We start from the raw sequence: 10,955 nt of genomic DNA on the forward strand, positions 1-10,955 counted from the left end.
AAATGCATGAATTTGCTTCAAAAGCAAGGGGTTAGAGATTGAAAGCGGTGTTGCATCCCATAACCAAATAACGACAAAATTATAAACGGTAGATTTTGCAAATTTCTCGACACCAACTTCGGTTGAAAAATAATAACATGGAATTATACTGTTTTTATTGGAATAAGTGAATAATGCGTGATTAAAAAGTAAAAAAAAATTTAAGTTTATGTGTAAAATTATTTAGTGGAAGAATGTGTGATTAAAAATAAATTTGAAAGAAATAAATTTTTTTTTTAAATGGTTAAAACAAGAACTTCGCTTGCTTCTTTTTAAAATTAGAGACCAACTTGTAATAGGAAGGATTGATTTTCAAAGTATTGAAGCTTAGCTTATGTTAAACATCAAATGATGACACACTACAATAGATGTTGGGAGGTAATGATTGGTTACAAAATTGATTATAACATTTATTGCAGTCCGTCACGTCATCTGATGCTTAATATAAGCTAAACAATAATAATTAGAAAATCAATTCCATAATTAGGAATAATTTAATGACCATTAGTGCTTCTTATGCTAGGTGCTAATAACGTGTCATATTAATTCATTGGTCGATAATACATTTAATTTAAATATTAAGATTCACAAAATTTTTATCCATCAATAAATTAATATGATACGTTACCGACCTCGACAAAATTTATGATGATCTATATCTACAAAACTCTCACTCTAGACACGAGCTCGAGACTTCCTTTTCGTTTAGTAGTTGTGCCGGTTCATATTGTTATCTCAACCCTCAAGTCGGAACGTTAATTCTTTTAAAATCATGCAACTTTTTTTTTGGGTACAGATGATCGTCAACTTTAATATACAATAAAATTTTAATTATTATTATTTAATTAAATGTTATAGTTGGATTAAGTTATAAATTTTGTGGGGCTAATGAGGAGTTAGGAGTTGAGACAGTCCATCAACCCCTATCATCGCGTTTGGAACAAACAAATGCAAGCAGTTATGTAATTTTCTCATCATTAAAATATTAAAATCTAAATATTAAAAATCGCTAAAACCGTTAAAAAATTATTAATGAAAAGTTGTAACATTGGTTCGCGTAAGGACTCTCCAAAGTTCACCCCTACCCCTTTACCCAGTGCCCACTGGCCACTCCTTGTACGAAAAACTCTGTGCCCCCAAATCTCAACTCCCCCGACACCATTTCTGTCCCACACACTCTCTCTCTCTCTTAATTCTGGCCGGGAAATTACAACTTTTTTCAGTTTTTTTTGGGGAAACTAGCAGAACTGTAATCCATTACATTTATACCAAGAAATCTCGGGAAAATGTGGAATCTTGCGCGAAGACCCATTATGGTTTCTTGAGTTACAGTGAGATTTCTTGATTTTTCTTGCAGGTTTGCCTATGGTGATGATAGAAGGGCTGCTAGGTAAGTTTATTTTGGTTTGAAAGTACAATGTGAGGTGAATTTCCATTTTTTATTCTGTATGTATGTGTATGTACTTTCTTGGTTGTGAAGATGGTGGCTGCTGTTTCTGAAAACCCCAAAATTATAGCTTCAAGAAGACCTCCATTATTGTCTTCTGAAAAAGATGATTGTAATGGGTTTTCAAACAATCCCAGGAGGCCCAAATCTAGAATTGTTTCTTCAAGATACATGTCCCCTTCAAGTTCTACTTCCACTTCGTATTCCTCTTCAGTTTCCTCATCTTCCTCTTCTTCTGGAAGGTATCCCTCTCCTTTAGTTTCAAGAAACTTAACCCCGGTGTCAAAGATTCCTTCTTTAGGCCCCAAGAGGTCTGTGTCCGCAGACCGTAGGCGGCCCGTGGCTGCCAGGCCTTTAGCACCTGATCTTGATTCCAGGCATGGGAATTTGACTGAAGTTTCTGCAGCCGCTAAGTTGCTGGTCACATCGACTCGGAGTTTATCAGTTTCCTTTCAAGGTGAAGCCTTTTCTCTACCATTTAGTAAGACTAAGGTTGCCCCTCCTTCACCTAATTTGAGTAGTGTGAGGAAGGGTACTCCAGAGAGGAGGAGAAGTGGTACTCCATTGAGAGGAAAGGGTGACAGGGGAGGAGATCAAGTAGAGAATTCTAAGAGTAAGGTTTCCCTGCCTTCATCTAATTTGATTAGTGTGAGGAATGGTACTCCGGAGAGGAGTTCTGCTACTCCATTGAGAGGAAAGGGTGAGAGGGGAGGAGATCAAGTAGCAAATTCTAAGAATGTTGATCAGCATAGGTGGCCGACGAAGAACCGGCCGGTGAATCCATTGTCAAGGAGTTTGAATTGTAGCAGTGGTGGTGTAGAGAGGAATACGCTCATTGGATCTGGGAATGTGGTTCGAGCATTGCAACAATCTATGATTGATGAGAGGAGGGCGTCACTTGATGGCAGGTTGAATCTTGATTTGGGCTATTCAGATCTTTTAAAGACATCTCAACGAGTTATAGATAGGAATTTGGCTAATAATGAGTCATCTGTACCATCTGATCTCACTGCATCCGATTCAGACAGTGTCTCTTCTGGTAGTACAACTGGAGTTCGAGAAAGTGGAGGGGGTTTCCGTGGAAAAAGTGGTCCTCGTGGAATTGTTAATTCAGCTAGGTTTTGGCAAGAAACCAATAGTCGGTTGAGGAGGTTGCAGGATCCAGGCTCTCCTTCATCAGCAAATCCCAGTTCAAAACTAATTGTGCCTCCAAAGTTGAAAAAGTATGCAAGTGATGGTCCATTGTCATCCCCTATTCGTGGAGGTATTAGACCTGCATCTCCGAGCAAGCTTATGACACCTGTGGGATCATCTCCATCCCGGGGACTTAGTCCATCTCGTGTCAGAAATACTGTTAGCACCATTACTAATAATTTCAATGAGACACCATCTGTTCTTAGTTTTTCTGTTGATGTTCGAAGAGGGAAAGTAGGCGAAAACCATATTGCTGATGCACACTTTTTGAGGCTTCTGTATAATCGGCACCTCCAGTGGCGTTTTGCCAATGCTAGGACTGAAGTGATCTTGCTGGTGCAGAGACACGGTGCAGAGGTGAGAATCTTATTTTAGAATTAAACTTCTTACTTTGAACTTCTTTAACAATAATCTGCATATGCCTTTTTAAGAATGATGATCGAAATATTTTTTTTAAGACAATTTATCTCTTGGATCACTTTACATTCATGGTGGACCAAGCGAGTTTATTTCTAACGGTTAGAAGCTCCTATCAGAATTTAAGACTCTTTCCCTATTTTGGTTCACCTACAGATAACATTTAAGATACGAATGTGACAGACGTATGACTAAACTTAGGGACAATTTGCTCCTTGCGTCAATTGTCATGTAAGCCAATGAGCTTAGTACACTTCTTCTCACAAGGATATATTCCCCTACATGTAACTGTGTTGCTTCTCTTTACACGCTCTATGTGAACAATTTGCTGAACATATTAAGGACTGAATCTTTAACGATGCATATGGTCATACCCGGACTTACTGTTTCTATTACATCATGTGATCTTTCGCAGGGCGAATTTGAAACTTTAAAGACATTTATTTTGTTGGAAATTTTTTAGGGATGATCTTAGTGTGTAATATGGTTTTCAGGAAAGTAAAGTCTTTGAGATGAAGACGTATATTGTCCATCGAAATAACACGAGTGGAGATTATAGTTGGCTACTTAGATTTCTTATCCTACGGACTTTTCCTCTAAAATTTCAGATTTTAGAATTATGCACTTGTAACAAGTGTTTATAATGATATTTCTGATTGTGATTTTAGTCATTTTCTTTACGTGGTCAAATGAGAAAGCTTGAATGCCTTGTACTCCTAACATTTTGTTGGAAAACAGGGAGTCGACTATTTCAGTGAGCGTGAAAAATATTACAGGGAAAGATGATAAAGTTCCCACTTCCCAGATATGCCAACCATTGTAGGGAAAGCTGAGATAAATTTCAATACTGAGTTGAAAAATAATTAGATCAATCCCAGATAAATTTGAAAGCAAGTACGAATGCCTGTTTTTATGAATTCTCGTGTTAGGTTACTTATCAAAAAGGAAAATGGAGAGTAGGAAATTCTAGTAGGCTAGAGGATGACGCCTTTACGTTTTGATTAGTTGAAGTACTTGAGCCCTTGACAACTGAAAGTGGGCTTAAAGCTAGAGTGGAGATAAGGTTTTTTGTCCTAGCCATCAGTTAGAGAAGAAATGTACAATATCCGTGGAAGAGAAAAAAGGTGACTTGAGGGGAGCAGTCTCAACTTTCATTGATGAAAAAATATATTTTCTCCTTTGTAACTTTGTTTTTCATCGTCCTAAGTGATAGAGATGGAGTATTGTACTGAAGAATTTGGAAGAGTTTGAGCAGGAATGCTTGAACATAATAATAGAAGAAAAAGTCCTACTAGTTTCATTAAACACGATAAGCTCTCAATAGTTTAGATGCACAGTTAATTTCATCGTAACAAATTATGAGACTTGATTGTAGCAAAAATAATGATTTTATGATAGATTAGATAGAAATTATGAATTACAATATACACCACCAAGTGGAGGTGGCTCAAACTGAGAATAAATTAAGCCGTTGTTTGGTTTAGCTAAAAATTAGATTTTTAGTAGATTTTGATAAATAATTAAAATGTGTGATTGAAAAATTGATAAAAGCTGTGAGACTCGTGAAGTGTCTGAGTGAAAATGAGTTTAAGGAGGAAAATAATTTTAGAAAATGGTTGCCAAACAGGGGCATAGTGAACATGGTATAAATTGGTTAGATAACATGATTGTAGCAGAATGAGGATGTTATAATGGCAGATGTATGGCCATATTAGAATAGGTATAATACCAAATCCCCTGGAGCACATTGTCCACCTTCACATGCTAGCACCTTTTGCTTCAATGGCATTCAAAATAAATTATTCACCCAGTGGAGGTAGCACAATCAGTTGATAATAAATTAAGGAAATATGACTAGATGGTTGAGTTTCGCTATTCATAAGTGAACTCCCGATGCTGAGAAATGATGTGAATCTGGTTGAAGAAGGTGGAGGATGGAGAGGTAGATCAAGCTTAACATGGCACAATTGGTTGAGAAAGATTTGATTTCATTGGACTTATCACCTGACGTGGTGCTAGATTGAATGACAACAAATGATTCCCAAAAGCATCCTTAAAATTTATTTTCTAGTTTCAGTTGTTTTAAATGTTATTGATTATGAAAGGAATATTTACTAGTTATATAAATTTGCCGGTGATGAAATTAGTGTAAGAAAATTGAAAAGCCAAAATCTTGATGTTGTACAAAAATGTAATTTATAGATTCAGAGTTTTAAAGCATTAAATTGCTATCAAAATGTCATAGGATCAATGCATCAGATTTACATTGATTTAGGTAGATATTAAAATACTGGAGTCAAGTAAAAAGCATATAATGTGACAATGGTCCTTACAGAAAGATTTTAGGGTTTGCGTTTGATTGAGAGCTTGAAATTTGTATGGAGAGAGAATAAATTTTAGGCAATCGAATTGCCTAAATTTTTTTTTTTTTTTTTATGAAAATTGTTAATTAAATGTGTTTCATTGATTTAATTTTCAATCTAGAAAATATTATATTTGTCCATTTTTTATTGGTGGGTATCTGAGAGAGAAAGAAAGGGTGAATTACCTGGAAATTAAAAATCACTCAGCCCTAAAGAAAATGTTTTCTTTGTTTTTTGAGGGAAATATGATCATATGAAAAATTGAAAATATTTTTCATGAAAAAATTGTTAATCAAATATGTCAGAAGTAGGAATTTGGGTGGAAAAATGACATTTTTCATGGAAAATAAAGCCAATCAAAACACACTCTTAGTGTAATTCTTTTTAATTTTTGATGTTTCCTAAACGGGAAAGAGGATGAGAGATGGAAAGGGGAAATTTAGGAAGGGAATGTGCCAAGCTGTTTGATTATTCTTTCTCATGATTTTTATGATACTAAAATTCGATATGCACTGAGAATGTTTGGGAAATCTTTCCATCTTTAAACTAATGCTACAAAGCTTTGAGCTAAAAACTACATATACAAAACATAGCCTCTGTTTGAGCCCCATTCTTTTGAAAAATACATTCTTAAATGATGTTTTGGTCTCATTTCAAACACGCATTCTTTAATAAAATAATATTATACGCAAATTCAAAATTTTTTCTTATTTTTTAACCACACATTTCCCATCAATACACTATTTAAAAATACATTCTTATGAAAAGAATGAGGCTCAAACAAGGGCATAATGAACTTTAATGTTTGAAATTTCTTACTAAATTATGCCAGTTAAAATATGAGTGATTATATTTTAAGCATATGATGGTGTGAGTGTGTGATACGAATTCTTGCAATTGGAAGATAAATTATGACTGTTGATTTAGCCTCTTGGATTTCTATTTTCATTTTCCTTTTGAGTGCTGATTTTGTGAGACAAACTTGAAATTCCTAGCTTTTCCTTTATCTTCCACATACAATGTCCATATTATTGTTGTCGATACAACTACTGAACACGTATCAGTTCTATGATCAGAAGCAAGTTATGGAGTGCACGTTGCTCAGTATGTTCAGAAGCAATTCATATCTAAATCTGGATCTCATGAACAACTTTCGAATCAAGAATATTTTATGCTTCTTCTTTTCAAGCAAGTAGCATAAATGTATGTCTAGTTCTTGGTGTCTGGGACTTCATTGAACTCTTTTAACATGTTTCATACTACATATACAAATCCTACCTGGTAGTCTACAATCTTAAGAATTTAATCTTTTTCTATACCAGAAAAATCTATGGAATGCGTGGATAACAATCTCACATCTACGCGATACTGTCACCAAAAAAAGGCACCGATTGCAGTTGCTTAGACAAAAGTTGAAGCTAGCCTCCGTTCTCAAGGGACAAGTAAGCTCTATTCTTCGCTTCTGTTTCTGATTGGGAATAAAGTTAGTTATTTTTATAACTAGAATTAGGCTATTGTTTGATAGATTTTCTAGTTTGATTAAGTTAGGGTTTATTCTCTTGGTTTCCTTCTCAAATTAGGTTTGCTTAGACTCTATGTAAAGAGTCTATTAATTGTGGTACAGACAACTTTTTGACATTGAATAAAATCTTATATTTCCTCAATCTAGTTTCTCTCTTTTCTCTCCCTCTTCTTCTCTTTCTTCTCTCTCTTCCTCTTTTTCGCGATCTTGTTCTTGTTTGTTGTGTTCGTCATCAGTTTCATATTACAGATTCCTGTCAGATCATTTGTGCAAAATGATTGTATAACTTGAAATTCCAATAACCAGGGCTTGACCTGATGGGATCTGATTGATCAAATGAGATTTAGCACTATTAATATTAAAATGAAGTTGGATTGATAAACATGAATAAGAAAATGGTACTCTTATGACTATACTGCAATAGTAGTCATAATCTCATAGACTTTTTGCCTTCAATTACTGCACAAAATTCTGAATCACATGAAGAAAATTTTTACGGTTGTCTATACTCGAACAAAACTACAAGTTGAGGTAAATTACATGATAAATATACCTCCAGATTTATATTTGGATTAAGTTTCTACATATTTTTTATTATAAATGATATAGTTTTCTTTCCTGATAAAAACTATGAAATCATGAATTCATGTTAATAGCCTCTGTTTGGCCCCCCATTTTCTAAAACTTGTTTTTCTTCAAATTCATTTTCGACCATCATTTCATGGGACCCACAACTTTTATAACTTTTCAACCACACATTTAATCAACTTTTCTTGAAATCTATTAAAAATTTGATTTTTAACTAAACCAAGCAGGGTATAGTAATGCCAATATACCTTTTATTTCTTACCTCTGCAAAAAAAAAAAAAAAAAAAAAAAAAAAGGTAAGATATGGTTCTACCTAGTAGGATCTATTTAATTGTAAAATGTTATAAGGAAAATTAACATTTTACTTGTCCTGAAAGATGCTCAAGAACTCCATCGTATGAAGATGAAACTACAAAAAAATGTGCATGTCTTTTTTCTTTTAACACACGTCATGGAACATGTAGAACGGGTAATAAAAGAACATTGCGCATGAAGCCCTTCACGTGTTCACAATATAGTCTTTCTTGTCGGATGTAAATTTTCTAGAAGTTTTTCTCTTAAATAATATAAACTATGTTTTTGCTGAAATATAATTGGGGTTGGTTTGTGAATTCACACTTCTTAATGTGATTTAATCAACTGTAAATATTTATTTTCCCTTATCTTCTTGCAGATGACGTTTTTAGAACATTGGGGTTCTCTGGGTAAAGATCACTCCATCTCTTTGCTTGGAGCTATTGAAGCTTTGAAAGCTAGCACTCTTCGCCTTCCAGTTGTTGGAGGAGCAACTGTATGGTCTCGAGATACTTATTGCTTTGTGTCTAATGTTGAAACAATTTCCTGTCGTGATTGATAAAATCAACAATCTTTTCAATTTTCCAGGCCGACATCCCGAGCTTGAAGGATGCTATTGGTTCAGCAGTTGATGTTATGCAGGATATGACATCATCAATATATTCACTTCTACCGACGGTAATCTTATGAACTCGTGTTTTACCTGAACGCTGCTTCTTGATTATGACAGTTTTTGTGAATTTAATACACTATGAAATGCAATCCAGCAAGGACTGGTTCACTGCTATGTACTTGGAAGCAAATTCAGATGGATATTGTGTTACTGGAATTTTCTTTTGTTTGTTTTCCTAGTGTAAATCAAGCAGAAAGGCAAGGTGTTAGAGTAGAAAGACTTGCACGAAAGCTTCTTCTGCTTGCATTTTTCTGCAAAATAGAAGAGGCTGTGCTTAGGATTGATCTATGATCTTGTTAAACGCTTATTAAATGATCTAGTGTTGGGACTTGGGCTTCTATACCAGAAGGTTGACCTATTAGGTGAAATAGACCAATCCTCTTTATAAACCTAAGAGCATCCTGTGTCTAATCAAGGTGGGATCTTTGTTTGTACACGCATCGTTTTGGCCCACAAATGATCATCAGGGACTCCATCGAGTGATAATCTTCTTCGTTTCATCTTATTTCAACCATGAGATCTATCATGTCCATTGCACCAGTCTTGCGTTACCATGGAGGCTTTCCCGACCTCAAGAGTTCACCTTCATGAAATCTCTTGCTATCATGATTATCTAGAGACCACATCATCGTTCGAATCTTTTTCAAATGTCTGAAAATTCATTTTGCGCATCTTCTGGGCTTGGCTTTGATACCAATTGTTGGGATTTGGGGTTTCAACGTGTTATGGGAGTAGTTCAATTCTTTTATGGACCCAAGACTGTAACCATGTCTAGCGGACTTTGGACTTTTGTTCGCATGCGTCCGACGTTTTGGATTATTTGTACTTCAAATTTCAATTAACATCGAAGTTGCACCTAAGTCGAGTTCAGTTCTATATCTGTAACGTAGCCATGGCAATGGGTCAAGCCAGCTTGTCTTGGCTCGCCCAACTCAGAGGTCGGCTCGGCTTGTTGGTCAGCAAGCTGAGTTCTGAGCGACTTGCAGCAAAAAGATAGCTTGGACTCGGCCTGTAGTAAACTGGGCCGAGCTGCCTGCAATCTTTTCCCCTTTTTTTAATAAAATTTTCAATTTTTTTAAAATAAAATAAAATGAAATTGCAGGTTTGCATGGACTGCACATGCTGCAAAAAATGCCGCCTGTGCCTTCACAGGCTGTTTGACTTCACATTGGGCTGACTCGTGGGGCAGATCCATGAGCCTGCTTTACAAGCCAGCTCGCGAGCCCTGTCGAGCTCAAGCTTGGGGTGGGCTTGGTTGCCATGGCCATCTGTAATCTAACTTAAACCTTGTCATTTTGATTCTCCATTAGCTTTTTCTGTATCCTAGAGAGTTCCAGAACAATTCTTTCAAGTGAGTCTCAGGATTAGTTGTTCATACATTGCTTAAAGTCGCTGCTTACTGTGTGTTAAGAAAAAGGAGTGTGTGTCAATCTGATCTTCAGTTGAAAGCTGTTCTATTTGCATAACTGACCCGTGGTCGAACCATATTAATCATATTTCAGGTCGAAGAAGTGAATTCTTTGTCGGCAGAACTTGCCCAAGTTACTGCAAAAGAGCGGGTTTTGCTTGAACGATGCACAGGTCTTACATCCATGTTAGCAGCCATGCAGGTAAAATTCATTTTTCCTCAACTCTCCACATAATCTTTTATTAGATCAATGATTGACTATTTTTCCTTTGGTATATAAATTTAACAGGTCAAAGACAATAGTCTGAGAACAAATATATTACAAAGTATATCCTAGTATCAACAGCCTGACCAGACCTTAACAACTGACCTGATTTGAGTTGACTTTAGATGCTAACATTATACGAAGCTTTCGACCTAGTGAAGGCTGCAACGATCGGATGATGAGTCTTGGATGATCATTTTGGCATTTTGTAACACATTGATGGCTCGGTCTTTAATCCGGATATTGAATAGTATAGGAAATGATATTTCCTTCTTGCTAATCAGCTGTATACAAGTATTTCTTTCTTTTATATACTAGCCCTTGTTTCATGGAAACGAGAAAACTGATGTATATATGTAATATTCGAAATGCACTGTTTTCTTATTTGTGTCTGCAGTTATTGAGGGCTGACCTTGTGGTATAACTATCAGTTTTATGAGTCTATCCTTTCTGTTCTTTTCCCGGGGGCTGTTTAGCCCATGCTTGTTTGCATTCTCCAAAACCATTTTTCCTCTCTAAAACTACTACATATAATAAAATATTTTGCACATAAATCTAAAAGTCATTATTTTAGAACTCATTTTCAACAAAAAATTATTTTTAATGGGCACCAAACAGGAACTTAATAAGGAATATTATCTTCATCGATTACATTTTGGGGTTTGTTTGGCATAGGTTTTGAAATGTCAAAATGAGCTTTTAGGATCCAAAATTTGCTTTGGATCTGTTTGTTTAATTTTATAAA

At 35.5% G+C, this 10,955-nt stretch overlaps 1 protein-coding gene across 1 annotated transcript; it reads left to right on the top strand.

Annotated features, from left to right (window-relative positions):
• The first annotated feature begins 1,098 nt into the window (after nucleotides 1-1,098).
• LOC111394640 (QWRF motif-containing protein 2-like) lies at nucleotides 1,099-10,631 on the top strand. Its single transcript, XM_023020552.1, has 6 exons — nucleotides 1,099-3,037; nucleotides 6,783-6,902; nucleotides 8,244-8,360; nucleotides 8,453-8,542; nucleotides 10,040-10,147; nucleotides 10,235-10,631. The coding sequence occupies exons 1-6, from the start codon at nucleotides 1,520-1,522 to the stop codon at nucleotides 10,280-10,282; spliced, it is 2,001 nt and encodes a 666-aa protein (XP_022876320.1). The 5' UTR covers nucleotides 1,099-1,519; the 3' UTR covers nucleotides 10,283-10,631.
• Nucleotides 10,632-10,955: the final 324 nt, after the last annotated feature.

This window comes from Olea europaea, chromosome 5 (genome assembly GCF_002742605.1).
Source record: "Olea europaea var. sylvestris chromosome 5, O_europaea_v1, whole genome shotgun sequence".
In the NCBI taxonomy this organism is placed as follows: Eukaryota; Viridiplantae; Streptophyta; class Magnoliopsida; order Lamiales; family Oleaceae; genus Olea; species Olea europaea.